The sequence below is a fragment of the Vicugna pacos genome, chromosome 22 (genome assembly GCF_048564905.1).
Source record: "Vicugna pacos chromosome 22, VicPac4, whole genome shotgun sequence".
Lineage (NCBI taxonomy): Eukaryota > Metazoa > Chordata > Mammalia > Artiodactyla > Camelidae > Vicugna > Vicugna pacos.
In genome coordinates this window covers 28,567,954-28,592,185 of record NC_133008.1, presented here as the reverse complement: position 1 = coordinate 28,592,185, position 24,232 = coordinate 28,567,954, and the positions used below count along the sequence as shown (strand labels likewise).

General features: G+C 47.2%; 1 protein-coding gene across 1 annotated transcript; it reads right to left on the bottom strand.

The window, feature by feature from the left end:
• Positions 1–716: 716 nt before the first annotated feature.
• Positions 717–24,232, bottom strand: ACER1 (alkaline ceramidase 1). The gene is made up of 6 exons (XM_006206358.4): positions 24,041–24,232; positions 10,029–10,143; positions 9,800–9,941; positions 8,731–8,868; positions 5,040–5,177; positions 717–4,755 (listed from the first exon to the last, which is right to left on the bottom strand). The coding sequence occupies exons 1-6, from the start codon at positions 24,131–24,133 to the stop codon at positions 4,587–4,589; spliced, it is 795 nt and encodes a 264-aa protein (XP_006206420.1). The 5' UTR covers positions 24,134–24,232; the 3' UTR covers positions 717–4,586.

The following is a 24,232-nucleotide window of genomic DNA, read 5'->3' as shown; positions in this document are numbered from 1 at the left end:
TTCACATTGTAGACGGTTCAGCCCTTCCAGATTTTTTTTGGAATCCTCTTTCTGGCCTCCATCCTGTTCCCTGTACCTCCCACTTTCCTGCCAGCCTCAAACATCCAAACAACCACTCACAGCAATACTGAGTAAGACCAGGCTGAAACAGAGCCCAGCGGGGTGTCAAAGATCTACCCCAGATGAACTTCATCTCAGAGCTGACCTCGACTGGCACACAGACATTCAATCTTTATCCCACAGGCAATGGGGAACCATGAATGGTTTTGGAGCAGACCCAAAATCTGTGCAATGAGGCATTTCCCCAGAAAAGGGCAGTACACCAGACATTTACAATATTCCCCTTCCTAGCACCTTTCTTCCCCCCTTTTTTTTCTGGCAACAGTCCCTGATCTGAGAGTTTCCCACCTCCCCGCCTTTCCAGGGCCAATATAAGCCTGTAAGTCACCTCTGTGTGAATTTTAAAATGGCAGCCCTTCTGAGAGAATGCCAACTCAAGACATGGCACAAGGCTTAAGAGGCCCCCACTCACTCCCTCTTTCCCCCAATCAGACCTGTAGTCAGAGCGAGGCTCCCTTCCCTCTGCAGAGGAAGCGCATGCCCACATCTGGCCAATCAAAGGGTTGCACCTCTCTGGTTACTGGTATTGGTCACCGGAGGAGGTAGCAGGGGGCGGGGGGCGGGGGGCATGACCTAACACCAGCCAAGAATGACTCTGGGAGCTTTATTTAATTTTAATTGAGGAAAATTTCACATAACATAAAACTAACCATTAGCCATATTAAAGTGAACAATTCAGAGGCATCTAGAACATTCCCAGTGTTGTGCAGCCAGCACTTCTATCCAGTTTTCCAAGACACATTTTTCACCCCCAAAGGAAATTCTATACTCATTCCCACCTCTCAGCCCCCAGCAACCACTAATCTGCTTTCTGCCTGTATGGATTTGCCTGTTCTAGACATATCATATAAAAGAAATCACACAATATGTGGCCTTTAGTGTCTGGCTTCTTTCACTGAGTAGCATGTTTTCAGGGTTATCCACGCTGCAGTGTGTGTCAGTGCTTCACTCCCCTTTAAGGCTGAACAGTAGTCCATCGTATGGCTGGACCACATTTTGTTTATCCATTGGTGGACATTTAGGTTGTCTCCACCCTTTGGCTCTTATCAATAGTGCTGCAAATGAACATTTCTGTACAAGTATTTTCTTGAATTACCTATTTTCAATTCTTTGCGGTATACGCCTGGAAGTGGAATTGCGGGATCACATGGTGATTCTATGTTTAACTTGTTAAGGAACCGCCAAATTCTTTTCCATCACAGCCGCACCATTTTATATTCCTAGTGACGCACAAGGGTTCCAATTTCTCTTCATTCTCATCAGCAAGTATACCCTGCCTTTAAAAAATATATGTGGCCAATTTAGTGGCTGTGAGATGGTATCCATGGTTCTGATTTGCATTTCCCTAATGACTGACGATGCTGAGCACCATTTCACGTCCTCCTGGAGTGTGTACTTTTCAGCTTGGAAGGCTATGAGCCTAGTGCCACTGGCAGCCACCTCCCACTCAGAAAGTAGACCAGAGGGATGGAGGGAGCCTAGCTCTGGTGACGTCATTTGAAGCCTGGATCCAGCCTTATCTGCAGCCTGATCCTTAACTTCAAAAGTATATATGCTGATTATCCTTTTGTCATTTCAGCCAGCTAGATCTGAATATTTTGTCCTTTGTCACCAAGAGTCCTCTGTGATGGAGCCTGGGACTTACCAAGGTCACATGGTGAGTTAGAATTACAAACTACATGAGTACCTGGATGTCCTTCCTACCTACCCACTGCCTACATGTTGCTAGAGGAGGCATGAGGAGGGATCAGCAGGGGCCAGGAGACAGATGTGGGAACAAATCATGGCCATGCACTTCGGGATAGAGGCAGAAGCCCCCCACCAGAAGGTTTTGAATTGAGGTCCTTAACTATTAGTGTTGGGGGTGGGGTGGGTATAGCTCAATGGAAGAACATATGCTTAGCATGCATGAGGTCCTGGGTTCAATTTCCTGTACCTCCACTAAAAATAATAATAATTTTAAAACTATTAGGGTGTCAAATGCCCTTCAGAGAATATCATGGAAGCACAGCTCCTCTCCCCACCAAAAACACCAAGACACACAACATTTTGCAGACAATTCACAAGTTTGCAGAAACTCGAACCCTCTCCACCCCGCCCCCCAACATAATCCATCCTAGGGCTGTATGTGAAAAAAAAAAAAACCTGGTTTCTAGAACAAGAAATTCAGAAGGACCCAGAACCAGGGGACCTGAAATCCAAGTACCGTCTTTCTGCTGACTTACAGTGGTGCAAGGAAATTTGGGGAAGGACAGATCTGGTTCAAGTCCAGGCTGCATGGTCTTCGGCAAGTGGCTTGCTCTCTCTGAGCCACAGGTATAAAATGAGACTATTCTCGTCTATCTGGAGGGGGTGTGGGAGGGGTATTCGGTTCAATGATGCTTGTCATGGGCATGTAAAGATGAGCGGCCCCTCCCCTTTCAATGTCCCCATCTCTCCAGCAGGCCAGGTGTGCTTTCTTCTACTCCTGGAATGATGCAATCCAGAGGCCTAGGTAACATGCCCAGACACTCCTCTTCTGCAGAGAATGTCAAGTGGTCCATGGATACTGAAATCCATCCCAGGCCCCAGGTTAAGAACCAACTACCCGGAACTCTCCCTCCTTTACTCAGCTCCAACAACAGCCTTCTTTCTGTTGCTCCAGTTCATTCCCTCCCCGGGAGTCTCACACCCACCATTCCCTCTGCCTGGAATGGTCCTGCCCAGCTCTTGGTGGGGCTGGTCTCCTCTTGGCATTGAGGGCTCAGCTAGTGGGCTCCCCACAGGGCACCCACTTGAAAGGGCTGCTCCTTTCACTCATGGTCTTGAGAATATCACCATGCTTCACCTTTTTTGCAGCACCCATCAGTGACTGGAATTGCCTTGGTTGTGTGTCTTTTTATTTATTTAACGTGTGTCCCCTCATTAGGGCAGGGACTTTGCATGTCTTTATTGTCTTATATCCTCAAGGGTTAGTGTCAAACATACAGTAGGAACTCAATATATATTTGTTGAAGAGATAAATGAGTGACTGAATGAATGAATGGGTAGGGAAACAGATGAATGGGAGGATGGTTGAATGATTTGAATGGATAAATGAATAAATAGATGGCTAAATATGGATGGATGGATGGATGGATGAGGGATGGATAAATAATTGGATAACTGGATAGACAGAGGATAAATGAATATAAATGATGGCTAAATACAGATGATGGATGGATGGGTGGATAGATGGATGGATGGAAAAGTGGATGAGTTACAGTTGGATAAATGGATGGAAGGATAATAGATGATGAAAGGATGAATAATAAATATATGGACAGATGGATGCACAAGTGGAGGGGTAGATGGATACATGGATAGTTCAATGAATAGTTCAAGGAATGGATAATACATTAATGAATGAACAGGGAGAGTTAAAAAGATAGATAATAGAAAACAAGATGAAGGAATGAATGAATAAATTAACAGATGGGTAACCTAAAGAATAGACAGATGGTTCAATAGAGAGTTAAAAAGATGGATGGATGGATGAATGGATGGATGGATGAATAAAAGGACAAGTAGATGGGTGAATGTTTGCCAGACTCCATACTAAGCACTTTATATACATTATCTTTTCTTACATACTCTGAAATCCCATGAGGGAAGGAATGTTTCCATCTTACGGACAAGGTCATTGAACTTCAAGGGCAGGAATAATCACTCCCCACAGATTATACAAGTAAGAAGTTGTGGAGCAGGGTTCAAACTCCAAGCCCCGTGCTCTTAACCTCCATGGAAACCATTCTCACCTTCTTCCCTCACTTTGAGAGCCTGTACCAGCCACTCCAGCCCCCCTCCTGATGTCCATGCTTGGACAGCACCCAAATCACCCAGTCCAGGCCTCCACACTGCTCCACTGTCGACCAGTGAGACAGGCCCACAAGTCCACGGGCTGCGTGTGAGCACATGTGAGGATCTTCGAGGTCTCTGCACACACATGTGAGCGTAGAATGAGGTGATGGATAACGTGTCCATTCTCTGAGATGTCCCCCAAGTACCAGGGACATCACATGGCCAAAGACAGGTCCAAAGAGTCTGGTAGTGACCTCCACTGTTCATAAGGTGCCCTGGGGAACCAAACCCAGCCTGAGGTCATTCCCAGCAAATGCCACGTAATCACAGCACCCAGTGGTCCAGCCAAATCAGGTCACGTGACAACAGGGAAGCGGCGGACACAGAGGAGAAAAGGAAAGAGAACAGGGGCAGGCGATGGAGGGGGGAGCCTCTGCCAGGCAGCTCCCCGGGTCATCAGGCAACCGCACACAGAGGTCATGAAGTCCATCCCCTGCCTTGGGGTGGGACCGCGCAGGACAAAGAGGATGGGGAAAGGGAGCTGGAGACAGGAACTTCGAGTGTCTCTCAGTCTCCTGATTCAGGCCACTCTCCTTCAAGACACAGGTGGGTTCGCAGGTGGTCGGGTAGGAAGCAGCCGGCGGACCTCAGCAGCTCTTGTGGTCACCACTGACCTCCACGTAGGGCAGCCCCATGGGCCAAGTGTCCCGAGGCCAGTAACGGACTTTGAGAGTTTGGTCTGGCATCTCGTATCTGGCATCCACCAAGGCCATGATGACCATGCCGTAGGGGAAGGTGAGGCTGATAAGCACATGCCTGTGGGAGAGGGTGGTGAGGGCACAAGATGCCCCTGCAGCCAGCCTGATGCCCCCAGCCCCACCTCGGTCATCTCCTTACCTCTCATGGACCTTCCAAAGGGACCTTCCAGACCTGACCTCCCAACTGCAGCCACTGCCCCCCAACCCCCTGCCATCTGCCTGACACACACACACAAGTCCCCATATCTGTGCCTCCCCACCCTGCCCCCAGGCTCCTGCTCTGAGCTCTGGCATCTGAGATTTTCTGCTCCCAGGGCCCCAGACCACAGGACAGGTGCTTACCAGATGCTGTGCAAGTAGAAGAAATTAATCCATTGCCAGAAACTGCAAAGCAAGCGGTCGCTGATCCAGCTAGAGAAGGCAAATGCCCATAAGACCACGGAGACCTTGATTATATGCCGCAGCTCTTTATTATCCATCCTAAGGAGGGAGGGAGGGAGGAAGATCAGAGCCTAACTCCGAAAGCAGAGCCTGACAGGGGTTGATGGGAAATTCCTCCATCCAAGGAGATGAGGCTGGGAGGAGGGAAGGATCAAAGGGGCAGTGGGGGAGGGGCCTGATCTGTGCCAACACTCGCTGAGTACTTATAGGATGCCAGGTGTGGTTCTAAAAGGTAGAAACCCAGTCCTCACCACAAGGCTATTGTTCCCATTTTATAGATGAGAAAACTGAGGTGCATGAGATTAAGTATGCCCCAGCCCCCACCCCAAGGTTACACAGCTAGTAAGTGGGGTCTGCATCAGTTTTATCGGAATGCAGAATTCTTAACCGACAGGCCCTTCTGGGTTTGTGTTTTGGGGTGTAAGTGTGTGTGCACCTGCACATTGGCGCATGAGGACTTACGTCTGTGTGGCCATGAGAATGTGTGTGAATTCTCTGAGGCCACATCTTGGGACCACTCAAGATGAGAATCTGTGTTTCCCCAATAGCAGAGCTAACCTATTGTCCCTTAGGAAAGAGTGTATCAGGGATTTATGAGGCAGTAACGCTTGTATGGGTAAAAGCACAAGCCCGGCCCACTAACCTAAAATGGGACGGTTTGAACACACACACACACAGAAGGAGGAGGAGGAGGAAGGCGTAAGAATTAGTGAAATCTGAGTAAAGTCTGTGGTCTAGTTAACAGTACCGTCACATTGTCAGTTTCTCCTTATTTGAGATTGCATGATGGATACATAAGATGCTGCCATTGGGGCAGGCAAGGTGAGGGAACTCTGGGTGAAGGGTACACAGGACTCTGCTATTTTTGCAACTTGCTATGAGCCTGTAATCATTTCAAAAGAAAAAGTAAAAAATATAGCATAGTGACTGCAATGGATTGAAACATATCAGAGAGATAAACACCCATGAGATCATAATACTACTTAAAGAAAAAACAACTTCATTGGTCCTTCTTAGTGATGGCTAAGGTACCAAACCCTTACTCTGGAAATTGAGGGGTTTTTTTTCTAATTGAAGTACAGTCAGTTACAATGTGTCAATTTCTGGTGTACAGCATAATGTCTCAGTCATGCATATACATGCATATATTCATTTTCATATTCTTTGGAAATTGAGTTTTAAAAGGGAAAGAATCAATGCTCTATCCTGTATGTCCTGTCCAAATCGTACTTCAAGGTTGATGAGTGACAATCCTTCTGTCAGGATAGATGAAAGCCAGATCATCATCAATCAATGCAGAAGGAATAACAGAATCTGAAAACCACCACTTTGCCCCCTCAAATGAGATCATGGATGGAGGCAGCATGAAATGGCCACTGGAATCATCAGGTGAAAGGGTCAGTAGAAAACTCTATAATGAAGGGTCTGGATGACACCACCCAAATCCACTAATCAACCTGAATGGCACTAAATGTGGGACAATCACTCATTATGGGGGGAGGATCTTAATGGGGTGGAACAAGCAGAACTCAGCACCACGCATAAAATGAAAAAAAATTAAGCATAAATGTAGATCTATTAATTTGTAGGAAATATCAAAAATAAAAGAAAAAATAAGGAAACACATTGAGAGGCACCACGGGAAGCAGCCAAACAAATCCAGAATGCAGGATGTTCTACAAGACAAATGATCAAGTTCCCGTGGTTAAATCAGAGGCATGAACAACATAAATGTACTTTGACATATATATATATATATATATATATATATATATATATATATATACACAATGGAATATTACTCAGCCATAAAAAGAATAAAATAATGCCATTTGCAGCAACATGGATGGACTTGGAGATCGTCACTCTAAGTGAATTCAGTAAGCCAGAAAGAGAAAGAAAAATTCCATATGATATCACTTATATGTGGAATCTAAAAAAATTTAAAAAAAGACCTACATGGACTTACAAAACAGAAACAGACTCATAGACATAGAAAACAAACTTATGGTTACCAGGGGGAAAGAGGGTGGAAAGAGATAAATTGGGAGTTTGAGATTTGCAAATATTAACCACAATATAGAATAGATTAAAAAACCCAAATTTCTTCTGTATAGCACAGGAAACTATATTCAATATCTTGTAACCTATAATGAAAAAGAATATGAAAACGAATACATGTATATATATGTGTGACTGAAACATTATGCTGTACACTAGAAATTGACACATTGCAACAGACTATACTTCAATTTTAAAAAGTCAGAGGCATGAAGAAAGGGGAAGGGAAGGAGGGAAGGATGCTGTGAAATAAAGATGATCTAAGACTGTGTTTGCATTCTGATTTAAACAAGTCCAGGTATAAAAAGATGTCTTTGGGAAACTGATGAAAGGTCAGTGCAAACTGAGTATTAGACGCTATTCTAGGGAAGGATCATTAACCTTGTAAGACGTGTGTGTGCCAGGTCTTCCACTTGCCCGTCTGGATCCTTTCCTACCTTTCTCCACTCTGCCTCACACCTCAGGGGGTGGGGGGGGGCGGGTGAGCTATGTGGACTTGGAAATATATATTCTAACAGTTCCCTCCCCTCACCCTTTGGTTCCCACTTGGGGCTCCTCATTGGCCAAGCCAGCTGGCAACCATTGGCTAACCCAGCTGGAAACCACTGGTCAACACAACTAGAAGACCAAGGACAAGGGGGCCCCTGGATTTGGTCCACACAACCTCCCTGTGGGGTTGGCCCAGGCTGGAGGGAACCAACAACTAGAGGTCACAGCTCTTGCCAAGGAGACCCCCCCCCCGCTAGCTCTCTTCTTCCAGATTCGTGCAATCACTCCCTCCCATTGCTTCCCATCTCAGGTCTCCTGATGATCACAGAAACCCACCCTTATTAGCACAGGGTTTCTAAAGGAGCCCTAGTGAGTTTACAACAGTCTTCCCTCTCCTTTGTAAATAACCGTTTTATTCAACTCTCCTCAAACAGCTTCATTTGAAAGCCCCCTCTCTAGCCTGCTAAGACCTAGCATGGGTTAAAGATAATTCTACATACAGCACAGGGAACTATATTCCATTCCTGTAATGAGCCACTTTTAAGAAACTGAAAATATATATGTATGTATAACTGAATCACTTTGCTGTATACTTGAAACTAACATTGTAAGTTGACTACACTTCAATAACAAACAAGAATAAAAATGAAAAAAAATAATTCTGTATCAGGAGAGTGAAATCCTGAACAACGAATGGGTGACACTACATGAAATCTGGGGGGAATACAGAATGCAGGTTGGCAAAGTGCTAACGGTTGTGCGGGCTGGTTAGTGGCACACATGGAGGTTTCTGATGCAATGCTCTCTACCTGTATGTATGTTTGGGGGGTTTGCAACCAAAGGGACAAACTCTGCAGTCAGACAGCCTTCGGTTCAAATCCTGGTCCTGCTCTTAGTTGGTGAATGATCTTGGGGAAAGGACATTGTCCCCATGAGCCTGAAGTCAATAACTATTTTGGGAACAGGGTGAGTAGTGGGTGAAGGGAGGTTGTTGGAGTGGGGAAGGGAGCCACCTCCCCGGGCACCTGTAGCCACCACCCACTTCTTGTACTCCTGGAACATGATGTAGAACACGTGCACGGCAATGCTGTTGAGGGCGTATGCGTTGATCGTGGGCTTCAGGAAGGACAGGAAGGTGCTGACAATGGTGGTGATACAGACCAGGCAGGCGAACTGGGGCCTGGGGAGAGAAGGGCTCAGCTGTTGGGGGCGGTGGAGGGGAGTGTCTGTGGGGTTTAGGCAGGGTCCCATGGAGATCTTGGGGCAAAGATGGATGAGAAAAGGGAAGGGGCTACAAGGAGCAAAACTGGGCTCTGTAAAAGGGCTTAAGACTCCCAGGTGAGTTTAGGAAAGGATCCCAAGGGACTCAGGAGGGTCAACACAACTTCCCAGGGAACCCATGTGGGCAAATCAGGGTCTGAAGGGGGCCCCAGGGTAGCGGGGTGGGTAGGATGGTAAAAGGGTCTCAGGGAAGCTCAAGGGGGCTTAGTCCAGTCAGAAGAGGGTCCCAGGGCCCAGGTGAGTTGAGGCAAGGGATTCCGGAGAGCCAGCTGGGATTAAAGAAGGAATTGATCCTTAGCATGTATAGCTCAATGGCAAAGCACATGCTTAGCATGCACAAAGTCCTGGGTTCAATTCCCAGTATCTCCATTAAAAAATAACAATTTATGTTAAAAAAAAAAAAAGGAATTGCAGGGGTCCCAGAGGCTATTAGGAGAGGGGTCCTGGAGGGTTCAGGTGAGTCAGAAAAGGGGTCCAGAAGGATCTGATGAAAGATTCAGGGAGCCCAGGCGATAGGCTCAGAGGAGAGATCTCTGGGCCCCAAGTAACCTTAGGCATGGGATCCTGGGACCCCAAGATGGGCTCAGTCAGGATCTGGAGAAGGTCCCAGATTCCAGGTGGGATCAGGGGAGGAATTCCAAATAAGCAGGGAGGATAAGGAGAGGATAGCCAGGGATCCCAGGTACCCCCAGAGGAAGGGTCCCCAGAAGTCTGGTTAGGTCAGGCAGGGTCGGGAGAAAGTCCTGGAGTGGCCCGGGGAGGGATCCCAAGGACCACGAGAAGGCTTGGGGAGGGGATCTGGAGGACAGGTGGGCTCTGGCCCCACCCACCTGCTCTGCCCCAGGAAGGCGGGAAAGTAGCAGCGGGGCAACCATATGCCGTAGCTGCCGGCCAGCAGCCACAGGATAGCGATCTCATCCAGGATCTGGCCCAGGAAGCTGAGCGTCATGTGGAAATACATGGAAAACAGGCCTGAAGCAAGAGACATAAGGCAGGTGGTCAAGGGAGTTGTCCACTCCTGCCCCCCGACCTGCCCCACTGTCACAGACCCCCACCTACCTATGACCATGAAGAGGATGCAGATGATATAAACCCAGTAGGAGCGTACCTGGGCATACGGGTGCATCAGAAACATCATGAGAGGCCCAAAGACGAGGAAGATGACATTGCTGAACTGGAGAAGGGGAAAATGTAGGGAGGGGGCTGTCAGACAGGGGAGGCACCTGCCGTTTTTCAGGCTGTTAATTAACCCAGGGTCTATCTATGGTTCTGCTAATCCTACTAGCCAACCAGCCATCAGTAGAGCCATCACTCCATCCATTATTCTATAGGTTCGTTTATTCCTTCAAGAGTGTGGCAAAGACTATCTACTAACCTTCTACATTTTCCTTTCAGCAATAGTGTCCCCCAAGTTTACACTGGGCACATGACTACTCAACTAAAGACTACATTTCCTAGCCTTCCTTGCAGCTCACTGTCACCTTGTGACCTGGTTGAGCCAATGGGATAGGAATGTAAATAAGTTACTTCCAGGTCAGTCCTTCAAAAGCAGTTTAAGGCTTGCCCTTTATGTCCTATGGACTGAAATGCAAATGTGGTGGTCATGAGTTGGTCTTGGTCTTGTAGACAAGGAAAGAGAGTGCAATACCCTAGTGGCTTGCTTCTGAAAAAAAGAAAAAGAAAACAGTGTGAAGCAGAAGTCATGGGGTGTGACTTCTGAGGTTAGGTCATAAAAAGCACTGTGGCTTCCATCTGACTGTCGCTGCCTTAGAGTGTGAGACACTGGAGCTATAAGCCACCATGCAAAAAGACTGAGTACCCCTAAAGCTGCCATGCTGGAAGGACCAAGTGGAGAGATCAGAGAGAGATCAAAAGAGATGCTGGAGGAGCCCTAGCTGTTCCACTCCCTAGGTGTTTCACTCTTTCCAGTCCAACTGCCACACACATGACCTTTCAGATGATTCCAGTCCCATTCTCTGTTTCAAGTCATCCCAGTGGATGCCAAGTGGAACAGAGAGAAGCTGTCCCTACCAAACCCTATCCAGATTACCAATTCATGAGCAAAACAAAAGTAGTCACTGTTTCAAGCCACTACATTTTAGGGTGATTTGTTATGCAGCAATAGCTAGCTGAGACAAAGAGGCAATATTACTGTAGGCTGGGTGGGGTTGGGAAGGAGGAGGGAGCATAGCAGCCAGCAGGTGTGGCACACCTTGTTCAGAACCCCATGATTGCACAGCTTTGTTGTTGTGGATTAGTTACTTGTCTCCCTATCATTAGACATTTACTATGTTCTGGGCCCAGGTAAGGTTTATTATTCCCAGAATCATAACTTATCCTCACAACAACACTGGTAGATATTAGGTGGACCACATTATAGAAGAAGACATTGATTCTCAGAGTGGTCAAATGGTCCAGCCCAGGTCACCCAGCCAGTAAATGGAGAATCCAGGATTTGAAACCAGATCCCAAGTGAATTTCTTGTGAGACGGCTAAGAGGGCTGTTTATCACAGCAGCAGAGACTGCTTCACAGACTTTGACCGATGTCAGATAATAGCACATGATTCACAGTAATAACTAACAATGACCACTAAGAATACAGCGAGTTACAGCAGGGAGCGGGAATTAAACACTGAACAGCCATCCTCCCTTCTTCCTCCTTAACCAAACTGATTTGGTTCAGTATTAGGAGGGCACGTCCTTCTTGGGAGGCAAAAGGGAATAACAGCTGGTGCTAGCTAATCTGATTCTCTCCTTCTTCTGTGGAACAAGGCCACCCAGCTGGAGACTACATTTCCCAGATTCCCTTGCAGCTACACACAACCATGCGACCAAGTTCTGGCCAGTAAGACAGGGACAAGAATGGCTTCCAGGTTGCCTTCTTAAAGGGAAGGGGCGAGCCCTCCCCTTACTCCCATTCTACTGGGATACAGATATGGTGGGGTAGCTTCTTGGACCATACAGTTGAGGGCAATGGTCTAGAGGTAAGAAAACAACCATACAGAAGGAGCCCAAGTCCCTGGCACCATAAATCTCTCACACTAGCCCTGGGAAGTTATGACTAGAGAAACTTCTATCTTCATTAAACCGTCATTGTTTTAGGTCTCTGGTATAGCAGCTGAATCTACATCTTAAGTTATATATATGCCCCTTCTTCCTTGCTAAATAAAACTGAATTCTGTTCAGGCATTAGGAAGGCCTGGCCTTCCAGGGAGGCAGGATTTAGCCTGATTAGTCATCTCTATTGCCAATGATTGGTTAAGGAATGGATGTGTGATATAATCTGGCTAATGAAACATGACGGAATATCTGATGAGGGACTTCTGGGAAAGTTCTCTTTGTTGAAATCAGGCCAAGTGTAAAGTCCTTTGGACATTGTTCTGATGTTCAAGATGTGTCAGCCATTTTGCAACCATGAGGAAACAGGGCTATCGGTAAAAACAAATACTTGAGGACAGTGGTTCTCAAACTTGTTGGTTTCAAGAATTTCTTATATTCTTAAATATTATTGAAGACCCTGAAGAGGTTTTGCCTGTGCGAGTTACATCTATCAAGATTTACTATATTAGAAATTAAAGCCTAGAAACTTTCAAAACACATGACTGTACAAGCACACATTCCTTTGGCCATCAGATAGATGATGTCAACACACATCATGCAGCCTCTGGAAGATTCCATTGTACCCCTGCGAGATAATCAGAGTGGGGAAAGGCAAATAATACCTTCATATTATTATGAAAATCACTATGACCTCGAGGAATTGAAAGGGTCTCAGGGACCTCGGGGTAGGTACTCAATATTTTGAGAACCACTTCTCTAGGGACAGCAGAGAAGAAAGATGGAAAGAACCAAGTAGCCTGGTGATGTTGGGCTCTGAGGAAATCTATTCTGGAACCATCTCCCTCCAACGTCCATTAAAAAAAATCATCTTTTTATTTCAGCTGTTTTTGGTTGGGTGTTTTATTTGAAGTCAAAGCGTTCCAGTTAACAGGCTTTGGTCTCCAAGTAGTGTGGGACTGGATATATGCTCTCTTGCTCATTAACTGTGGAGTCTTGAGAAGGCAACTTCAGTTCCCTAACCTCCCATCTCTGCATTTGTGATCTATGTGTAATGCCACCTACCTCTTTGTGCTGTTGACCCAAAGTTCCCAGACCTCATTAGCCTCGTGAATACTATTAAGGTCACAAGAACATTTGCACCAGAGTATCAGTGGCTCAAAGTCTCCAACTGCTGAGATAGGACGCCAATGCCCCTCACAGTCTCCCCAGATATGTTGGGGCCACAGTGAATACCTCACGTGAGCTCAGAAACAAGCATTCTCATGATTTTCTTACACCTGCCAACTTGAGGTCAGTGAGCTTGCTCCCTTGACTATACCCTTCTCTCCCCAATAAAATCTTCCCCTTGTAAAGCTGTCCTCAGTTGCCTACATTCCATCTCAGAAAGTGAAGAAATACTGCCTTGTTAACTAGGTGCTCTGTTATTTCTCAGAACCCCAGTATGAAGGATGCTGATGCAAAATACAGAGCACAGCGGGAGGGTCTAGCTCAGTGGTAGAGCGCATGCTCAGCATGCATGAGGTCCTGGGTTCAACTCCTAGTACCTCTATTAAAAAAATAATTAATTCAATAGACCGAATTACCTCCCTCCAAAAAAGTTTTTTCTGTAATTTTTAAAGAAACAAGCTATTAAATGCACACACACACACACACACACACACACGCCACAGTGGTGGGCGTGAGGAAATCAATCACCTGACACAAGGTCAGCCTCTACCAGCCTCAGTCCTGGGCACCTGTACAGGTTCCAAGGCAGGGGCCCTCGTGATTCTAGGGAAGCCCACAGCTCTCCTTAGGCGATGGTGGAACCAGCTCAAAGGGCACACTTTGAGAACCCAGCCTTGGCAAACTGGATTCCCAGTTCACAGTCCCACCTACATCCTTGTTTTCCATGCCAAGGTCTCTGCTGTCTGTCAAAGGACAAGGTCAAACTCATCTCCAGGACAGCCACCCAGTTCACAGGAGCTATCCCAGAACACAGAGGTACCTCCACACTGACGTGTCCTGTGTGTATCCTGAGACCTTACCCCACTGGAATGGACACCTATCCAAAAGCGGGAAGTCAGATTTTTCTATTTTGAGAATTTGAAACTTGGAACAGACACGGAGCCTGGGAGTCACCACATTTGAGTTTCACCAATGGCAACTCTCTAAAGAGGCCTTGGGATATCATCATGATGTTTAAGATAAGGCAGCCATCTTGCCACCATGAGGAGACAAGGCTGAGAAAAAAAGCAGATACTCGAGGGCAGTATTTGCCCTTCTGCTGACCCCTCCAGACCTACTTAGGGTCCCAACCTTCCCAAACAACTCATCTTTCCATTTTCTAAGATACTCCACTATCTTTCCAATGCATTCTCTCCCTCTCTCCCTCCCTCCCTCCCTCTCTCTCTCTTTTCAGTTTGTTTGGTTTTGGTTTTTGCTTAAGCTGGCTTTCTATTTCTCAAATCCAACAAAACCATCAGCATTGGTATATTAGCTAGGGTTCTTTGGTAGCAAGCAAAAGAAAATGATTCTGGTGAACTTACATTATAAATATAAATATAAAGTGTGTGCGGTTACTTAATTACTTAAACCATTCATTCATTCATTACAGGAAGCTCATTAATCCAATGAATTGCAGAAGACAAGGAAAAGCAGAAACCAGAACAGCTCTGACATGTGAATGAAAAATCTCTTTAGGGGGCAATTCTGGGTGTGAATGAAAACAATTCTGTTCAGTCCTTTTGTCCAAGCCCTAGATTCAAATTCTGGAGAGTGTAGCCTGGACACATCTCATTCCTGGCCGGAGAAGGGGGACCACCTTGACTGACCATCCCACCGAGACCATATCCAGATGGTTATGAAGGGAAAATGGGACCACGGATACTGAATGGATAAAACCCAAACAAATCTTGATGTTCCCTCTGCCTTTAACCAAAAGCCAGCCCTTGGGCGAACCCAGTGCGCCTGAAGGTGCTAAGGAGGCCCAGTTTCCTAAGCCCTTGAGCCTCAATTTAAAACATGTCCGTGACTCTCATAAGTGAAATCCAGACTCTTAAACTTGGCTTATAAACTCCCTCCATAATTCACCTTTCTCCACCTTCAACTTCATAATCCCAGCGGAAGGAATAACTCAGCTCCTGTGAATGAGCCATCCGTATCCTTACCTCTTACCTCCAGGAGCTGGCACATATTGTTCCCACCACCTGGAAGGCTCTTGTTCCCCCTTACCCCTCTCTGCCAGGCCAGCTGCTCTGCCTTTAGCCTGGAAGTCCCTTTCTCCCTCACGCCTTCCCAACCCCTTAGGCAGAGCCAGGTGGCCTGCCTTTGTGCCCCGTGCCATCCCACTTTCCTGAACCTGTTCGGCTCTTCTGGAACAGTCTGGCTTTCCTGCTAAACCTGGCTTGGAGAACAGGGACTGTGGCTTCCCCATTCCGCCTTATAGCCTCAGGAGCCAGAATATAGCAGGTGCTCAACAAATATGTCCCATGACTGGATCTCAGAACAGTCCAGGTGCATTGCCTGTCACGTGCATGAGAACGCCTGGCACAGGGTGTTGCATCTAGAAAGGCCCTACTAGGAGGCGCTACAGCTGTAACCTCCTAATCTCTAGACCACATGACTTTACAGATTGTCCTTAACCGTTGCACACCCAACAAGGTCTGGCTTTCTAGTTCTGTTTGGCAATCAGGAGCTTGAGTCTCAGAGAGGTGGGGTGACTTCTCTGAGGTTGCACAGCTCCGGGGGATGCCGAAGTTAGCTTTTACCCCTTGATTTGAAAGACAGGAGGACTAGATGGGTGGTGATGATTAAAAGGGAACTCCCTGCTTCCTGGCTGTGTGACCTAATGTCTCTGGGCCCCCCTTTCCTGCATCAGTACAATGGGAGAGGACCACCAATGCTACCGCGTGGTGGGATGAAGGCTGCCCTGTTAGGGGGAAGCATGAGGCCAGGCGTTGGAAGGCTACCTTACCCGGGACATAGTCCTGGCTCAGTAAATAACAAAGGCTGCTGCTGCTCTTGTTATTGTTAAAGGAGGTAATAATAACAGGCTTACGACTGGTATAGATGCTCCAAGCTCGGTGGCCAACAGAGCAGAGACAAGCGTTCTCAGTAATGCCCCTAATCGTGCAGAATGAGGACAGAGCAGCGGGCGGCACCTATGACTAATGAGCTCCAATGGCTCCGATAGCATCAGAGACCGCCCTGGTGCCAGGGTCCCCCTCCCTGCCCTCTGGGCTTGGGCCCCCACTTTTTCCAACTACAGGTTCTGCCCAGACGTGGAGATGCGGGCGAGGCATCCGCCCAGGATTGTGGCCAGAACCAACCCAGTCTTGAACGCTGGGCATACGTGAGCTGGATTCCCTGGGTCCCGGCCCCAGCAGGTGCCTTCACCTCCCTTCATTCATTCATTCATTCATTCATTACCTCCAGTGTGCTCAAGGACCTTTCCAGTGCCTGAAAACAAAGTCCCTGCCTTCACAGGGTATCCACTTAGGGTCTAGGGGCCATTCTGCGCCTCATTTTCCTCCTCTCTAAAACAGAGGTCCTATTTCCAAGTGCCACAGTGAGGATTAGAGAACCAAGAGCCACAGAGGCCGGGGAGGTTTGGCATTTTGTTCACTGCTGCAAACCCCCTGGTGCCTAGAGCAGTGCCTGGCCCACAGGAGGTGCTCAGTAGATCTTTGCAGAAAATAAGGCATGCAAAGAATACATGTAAATAAGGCACACACGTGCCTGGCACATGTGCTGTAATGGCTGTGTTCCCTGGGGAGGCTATGATTGAAGAAGGCTTTGCTTTTTGGACAACCAGTACCCAGCAGGGTGTCTGGGAAGTGGAGGTGGCTGGATTGCTTAGGACTGGAAGAAGGAAAGGAGGAGAGATGGAGAGAGGGAAGGAGGGGAGGGAGGAAGGAGGGAGGAAGGGAGGAAACCGACCTGACTCCCCACCTCAGCCTTTCTCAATTACCCCAACCATCCTGGGCTAAACCCACAGCTACACCCCTCGCTCTCTCACAGGTACTCTTCCATTTCGCTCGAGGAAATTCCATTGATTCAGTTTTTACTCCTTTATTGTCTCTGCCCTCCTGACTGGACTGCAACTTCCCCAAGGACAGGAAACACCCTGTTTTATCCCTAGCTGTGTCCTCAACCCATCACTCTGGGCACCCAACAGGCACTTAAGAAAAACTTGTGGCATCAGTTGAATCAATCAACGTGGCCAAACCACTCCCGGCTCTGTCTTTGGCCCATTGCCAAAGTTCAAGCACCCACCATCCATGCCCGGCCCTGTCACCTGTTGAGGACCCCTGTCCGCATCTGTTCCATGTGTGCACAGGAATGCTGGTGCTGGGCTGGGGGCATGGAGCCAGAGCACCGGCCACGGTCTTCCCTCACGGGGCTTACCAACATGAATTAAGATGCACACAATTCCTGGTTACTAACTCTAGCTGAGTGGCCTCACAGCACTGTGGGTAAGTGGGAGACTCTGGGACTAGGTGAGTGGGGTTTAACTCGGCCCTTTTGTGCACTGGCAATTTTTGTGCCCTTGCAATTTACACGCTGTGCAAACTGGGAAGGAAATACACCCTCTCTGAGCCTTTACTTCCCCCATCTGTAAAATGCGGAGAATAAGAATTGTTATGATGATTACAGTGAGTGCTATTTGTTAAGTAAAATTAATAAACATCAAATAAAATTAACACATTAACACTTTCTCTCTATGCTATATTTACGACTACTAATAATAGCTTCAACTTATTCAATGCTTAGGCTGTGTCAGGACCACTAAGTTTTAAAAAATACCTGTGTTTTTAAAATTAAAATATAATTCACATACTATCAGATTCACTCTTTCAAAGTGTGCAAGGAGGGGTGAATACAGCTCAGTGGTGCAGTGCGTGCTTAGCATGCATGAGGTCCTGGGTTCAATCCCTGCTAACGCCATTAAAAATTAATTAATTAACTTAAAAAAACTATATTCAATTTCTTGCAATGAACCACAATAGAAAAGAAACTGAAAAATAAATACATATATTATGATTGGATTGCCGCATTCTGTTGACTCTTATTTTGTAGTTGGCTTTATTCCTTTGGTAACTATGTAAGTTTAAAACGTTAAAGATCTAACCTGTCCTTAGAAGCAATAATTAGTACATATATGTAAGCTAAAAAAAATGTGCAGTATACTGTTTATATGTATTTACATTCAATATAATGTGTATGTGCAGTCGAATTGTAATAATTCTATATAATAAAACTGGAAAAAATAGAAAAAATAAAGGGAGGAAGAGAGAAAAAAATTTTAAATAACAAGTAAATAAATATATGTATGTATATGTATAACTGAGTCACTTGTACAGCTGAAACTAACATTGTATATCGACTACACCTCAATAAAAAAAAAGAGAAATAATAATTAAAACATACTGTACAAATCAGCAGATCTTAATCTGTTCAAAGTTGTGTGGCCATCACTGCCAACTCCAGAACATTTTCATCACCTTAAAAGAAACTCATCCCCGTTAGCAATCATGCTCCTTTCTCCTTCCCCAGCTGCTGGCAGCCATGAATCCACTCTCTGTCTCTGTGGATTTGCCTGTTCTGGATGTTTTGTATCAGTCGAATTATATATTTTGTGATCTCTTGGGTCTGGCCTCTTTCACTGAGCATCATGTTTTTAAAGTTCATCCACATTGTAGTGAATGTCAGTGCCTCACTCCTTTTCATGGCTGAATAATATTCCATTGTATGAATGGACCATACTGTGTTTATCTATTCATCCACTGATGGACATTTGGGATGCCCAATAGCTGTTTCATCCTCTCCATGGTCCTATGAGTTGAGTATTGCTAGCACCCCACAGCTGTACCCTGTCTGCATAGGTACTCAGTAAATGTTTGCTGAATAAAAGGAATGAATGAATGAGTTTCCCTTCCCTAGCATGCCCTGCCGCCTGGCATCCCACACCCTTGACTTCTGTTTATTGCCTGTCTCTTCCAGCCACTAGGACACCAGCCCCATGGGAGCAGGCGGTTTTTTTGTCTCTTTTGATCACTGCTATGTCCCCAGAACTGGAACAGTGCCTGGCTTAATCAATTCCTGTTGAATGAAGAGTGAAATGAAGCAGTCATTTGAATCAGATCCCCGTGTCAGCCCCAAGAGGCCAATAGGGTGGGAATCACCAATGTCTATTTTACTGAAAGAGAAAAGAGGTCCAGGGGACCCATGGAGTCTGGGCCAGGACGTTATGGGCATGGTCACCTATATCATGTATGTAATTATTCAATTAACATCATCTGCCCTCCCTGAGGGCAGGGACCACACCCTCCTCACATTCTGCGGGACCTGCCACACTAGAGGTGCCCGGCAATGAGTTGCTGTTGCTGTGAAAGTTGAGGAGGAGCGCAATAGAAGAGGGAGGTGTGGTTTAGAGCTCATGGGACCTGCCAGTCATAGCCAGGCACTCAGAGAGGGGCGGGCCTTCCGCCTGGGTCACACAGCATACAGGGAAGAGAGGGACTGGAATCAGCACACTGCAGAGGCCAGAAGTGTGAAGGATTTTGGAGGAGGTGGTGGGCAAGCTGTTGGAGATTTGGGCACTGCAGCCTACACCACACACGCACCCCTCTCTGCTCTGATCTCTCTGTTTCTCCGATACCAGCCCCCACCCCAATGTCCCCTGCTCATCCCCACCTCTGAGCCTTTCCTATGCCGTTCCCCATGCCTGGCAGGTCATCCTTTCGTTCCAGGTCTGAGCACCTGAGAAAGAGCTTTCTAGAGAGGGTGAGACGCGGAGCTTCCAAAGCTTTGGGAGGATCCCAGAGAAGAGGTTAAGCAGCACGGCTGCTTCTGGGAGCTGGGGGGCCTTGAAACGTCTTCCCGTCCCCCTTGTAACTCTCCTAAGTAGGCAGGAGCCCAAAGGAGGCCACACCTGGAGGCCACCAGGCTAAAGCAAACAGGTGTCGACTGGGGTGGCTCATGCTTTGACTTCTGCCCAGCCCCTCACACACCCCTGACCTCTGTTCCTGTGGGTTGTGCCTTCCTGGCCATTCTGTGAAATGCATCCAGGTGTCCCAGCTGCCCTGCATCATCGACTCTCCCCTGCTCCAAAGTCAGCCATGGCTCCCCGGCACCGTCACAATAGAGTACACGTTTCTCTGCCTGGCATTCCCAGTTGAGCCCCTGGAAACCTTACCAACCCTTTTTTCATCCTCCGTCCCTCCCCACTGAGCAGGCAGCCCGGGCTCTGGCTTCAAGCTACCAGCTGTTCTCTCTCACCTCAAGACCTTTGCTGTTCCCTTTGCCCCATGCCCTGTAGAGAACACTTACTCACTCCTTAACATTGAGGTTCTGTCCGCATTCAATGCACAGAGGCCTCACGCCCCACCCCCCTGATTCCCCAGCCTCCCACTTCTGGCCCTGTTTCTCCCTTTGCCACGCGCTAACCATGGGGCTGGCAGAGTCCATTCCTAATTCTGAACCACCCCTCTCCACATCATGGGGGTACTGAGCCTCTGGATCACCCAGCACAGGTTGGTTTATAGACTTTTTGTTGAATGAATGAGTCCATCAATGAATACAGGTTAAATTTCAAACACGCTAACTCAGCATTCAAAAGTTTATCTTTAGTTCTCTCCATATTTTAGCCACAGAGACCTACCCCACCCCCGAGCTGGCCATCCCTTTTACTTCTAGGACTTGGCACATCCCTTTCTTTTCTTTTGTTCCCTTTCCCAGACTCCTACTCCACTTGGCAAACTCCTATTCATCCTTCAAAACTCAATTCCTAGGTGCTCTCCTCTATGAAGCATCCCAACACCTGAGCTGAGTCCTCCAGCGCTTCCTTCTTCTGTACCCTGACTGTGTGGGGCTGGGCTCTACCTCTCCAAACCCCAGGCTCAGAGCTCCTTGCAAACAGATCAGTGAGAGAACCAAAGATTCTTCAGAAAGCACCATTTTCCAATTATGAGTCATGACTCCTAAGCAAATTGTGCTAAAATCCATGTGAATAGATTTTTTAAATTTTCCTGCTGCATTTTTTGTCTTTCATTTACATCCCTAGATCAAAAGCACGCTTCTAGACAGCAGCATCGTATTTTGACAGGCGTTCAGCCCTACACAGATTGGTGAAAATGTTATGGCTTCCTTTTTATTCATTCATTTACTGACCACAATTGCAAATGTCTCAGAGATGACTTTGTATACAAACCTTGCCAGCTACAGGGATCATCTCTTTGGCGAGAGTTCCTAAAGGAACAGTGACAGAGTCAAGGTTGCAGGTTATCTGTAAACTGATGTCTTGACACAAGTGGTCAGTTTGCTCACAGGAAGCCACATAGTGTGAGTATGCTCATATTCATTAAAAAATAAACTGATTCTTTTTTGAGGGGAGGTTTAGCTCAATGGATGAGCATATGTTTAGCATGCATCGGTCCTGGGTTCAATCCCCAGTTCCTCCACTAAAAAAAAAAAACAACTCATTTTTAATTTCTTTTTTTCAGTGGGCTTGGTTTTTTGGGGGCGGGTAATTAGGTTTGTTTACTTACTTTTAATTTTTAATTTCTGACTTGAAAGGCCAAAAAAGAAAAAATTTTATTGTTTTCTATTTGTTTTTTTCAATCTAACTATATCAGCAGCTGGCAGACTACAGCCCCCTGAGCCAAATCCAGCCCACAGTCTTGTTTAATGTGACCCCTGTGCTAAGAATGACATTTACATTTTTAAAAGGTTGCAAAAATGGAAAGAGGGACAATAGCTTGTGATATTGACATGAAACTCACACCTTGGCATCCACAAATAAAGTTTTATTGGTACACAGCCACACTCTCCTGTTTCCACGTAGTCTGTGGCTGCTTCCAGTAGTTGTGGCAGAGACCATATGGCCCCAAAAGACAAAACTATTGCCTGTCTGGCCTTTACAGAAAAAGCTGCTCGACCCCTGCACTCTGTGACTTGTCAGCTGTGGGGATGGGTTTGGGGCACTCAGAAGTGTGCAAGACGAGAGAGTCTTGAGGGAACCCCTTATAACATAACTCAGATTCAGTTCCTTATGCCCTGTGCTATTTGCCAGAGCCTTTTTGGTAGAACAGAAGAGAAGGTATACAAAACGATTCCCAGCGCGTTCACACCAGGGAAAGGTGAGTCCCGTTTGGTGAAACTTTTGTTTCCGTTTGATAAGTATTTGGAAAGGCAGGTACTGGGTGATGATGATACAGAAACCTCCAAATGTGTGTCATGACTGGGATGAGTTTTATACCTGCAGCTTTGGTGAGTGTCTGGTGGTTCTTCAATATACTACATTTAGAGACAGGCTAAGGGGGAGGGCATAGCTCAGGGGTAGAGTGTGTGCTCAGCATGCACGAGGTCCTGGGTTCAATCCCCAGTACTTCTGTTAAAATAAAATAAACAAATAAACTTAATTACTACCCCCCCCAAAAAGGGGGTGGGGAGGGTATGGCTCAGTGGTAGAGTGCATGCTTAGCACGCACGAGGTCCTGGGTTCAATCCCCAGTACCTCGATCAAATAAATAAATAAATAAGCTGAATTACCTTCCCCTACCAAAAGAGACAAAAAAAAATTTAGAGACAGGACAAAGGACAGTAGGATAGAGGGAAATTTTGTCTGAGAGCACAGCCCGCACCTAAGCCAGCCCTCTCTCCCTGCCTTCTGTGGGGTGGGCTGCACAGGGAACTTTCTGGACTGCAGGGACTGCTGGGGAATGCAGAGAGGAGGGTTCCAGAACCCTAGATCTTCTTCTCAGCTTCCAGGCATGAGCACACTCAGCCCCCTCCTATTTTACAGGGGAGGCTACTGAGGACCAGAAAGGGTCAGTATCTCTAGATCAGGAGACGCAAAAGCTGGGGTGGCGTCAGGGACCCCTTGAATCTCAAACTCTTGCCTCTTAGCCCTGAGAAGTAGTGAGGTCAAAGGTAACAGAGTCAGAGCAACCTGGGCATGCCAGTCCTCTGCTCCTCTCCCCACCTCCAAAAAAAATCTCTCCTGGTCCTGCCACGTTCAAATCTCAGCTCTGAGTACCCGGGTGACCCTGGGCATATCTTTCAACCTCCCTGAATGCCAGCTTCCTCGCCTTGCCTAGAAACTGGGATTAACTCTATACATTGTATGTTGTGCCTAGCACCCAATGCCACTGTGAAGAGGAAATGAGGTTTGTCAGGCCAAATGTTTAGTATGATGCCTGGCACACAGTAAGTGCTCAGTAAAGGCCCCTGTCACACACATGATTGCATGCTCGCCATTTATTAGCACGTACTAGGTGCAGGGCACGGAGAGAAGGATGATGCCTCCTCACCCACCATCCTGGGAGTCCAGGGATGCAAGCAAACCGCCTTCCTCATGATGTCCCCAGCACCCTGCACAGGAGCGCATGCCTGCACGTGCCGTTGGCTGCATCTTTCAAGCTTTAGTTAAAAGCCACTACCATCTAGGCATCCAAGATTTTTGAGCCCTTCCAACATGGCCCCCATAACAGGAGCTAGAGGAAGGATGACCTAGAACTGAGGGGTTTCCTGGGACATGAGACTTACAGTGCCGAGACCAGAAGAGTCCCCGCAAATCAGGATGAGTTGGTCACCCGGGACTGGGGATACAGCTGAGATACAGTTGCCTCCTCCAGGAAGCCCTCCCTGATCCACTCCTCCATCAGAGGCTCAGGAGCCGCCTCTGGGCTCTGTGAAGCTGCCTGTGCACCTCCCATCACAGCACCATCACCCTGGCTTGTGACTGTCTGGAGTCACACCCATGTCCTTTGCTCCAGGAGAGCAGAGATCAGTTCTTTTGCTGCATGGCTGAGTTTCTAGAACCTACCACAGAGCCTTATGCCAAATAAAGACAGACTAGTGAATGAAAGCCGGCAAGCAGGCCCTGCCTAACAGATGAGCAAACCAAGGCTCAGAGAAGGGAACCGCTTCAGCAGGATTTCCCAGCAAGGCTGTGGAGGAGCTAGGGCTGGAACATCACCCGCAATCTAGTGAGACAGTCCCACCAGCCCTCACACCCAGTGCTCACCGTGTTGTAGAACTCAGCCACCAGCTCCGAGTGCTGGAAGTTGCTCTCACACCAGTCCACCTCGGAGCTCTGGTAGGCAAAGATGCTGGGCATCCTGATGCAGTGTCTGCTGCCCGCTGGCTGTGTCTGGCAGAGAGGAGCGTGCGAGTCTGGAAGGGCCAGTCCCAGCTGAGGTGGGAAGAGGACAGCTGG

Bases quoted from the DNA above. Each gene is read 5' to 3' on its own strand.
- ACER1 (XM_006206358.4), bottom strand. From the start codon at position 24,133: ATGCCCAGCATCTTTGCCTACCAGAGCTCCGAGGTGGACTGGTGTGAG. The intron at 10,144-24,040 runs GTGAGCACTGGG...CCCCTTCTCCAG, and splicing joins TGGCTGAGTTCTACAACACG to TTCAGCAATGTCATCTTCCT. The intron at 5,178-8,730 runs GTGGGTGGTGGC...CTCCCTCCTTAG, and splicing joins ATGTTCCAGGAGTACAAGAA to GATGGATAATAAAGAGCTGC.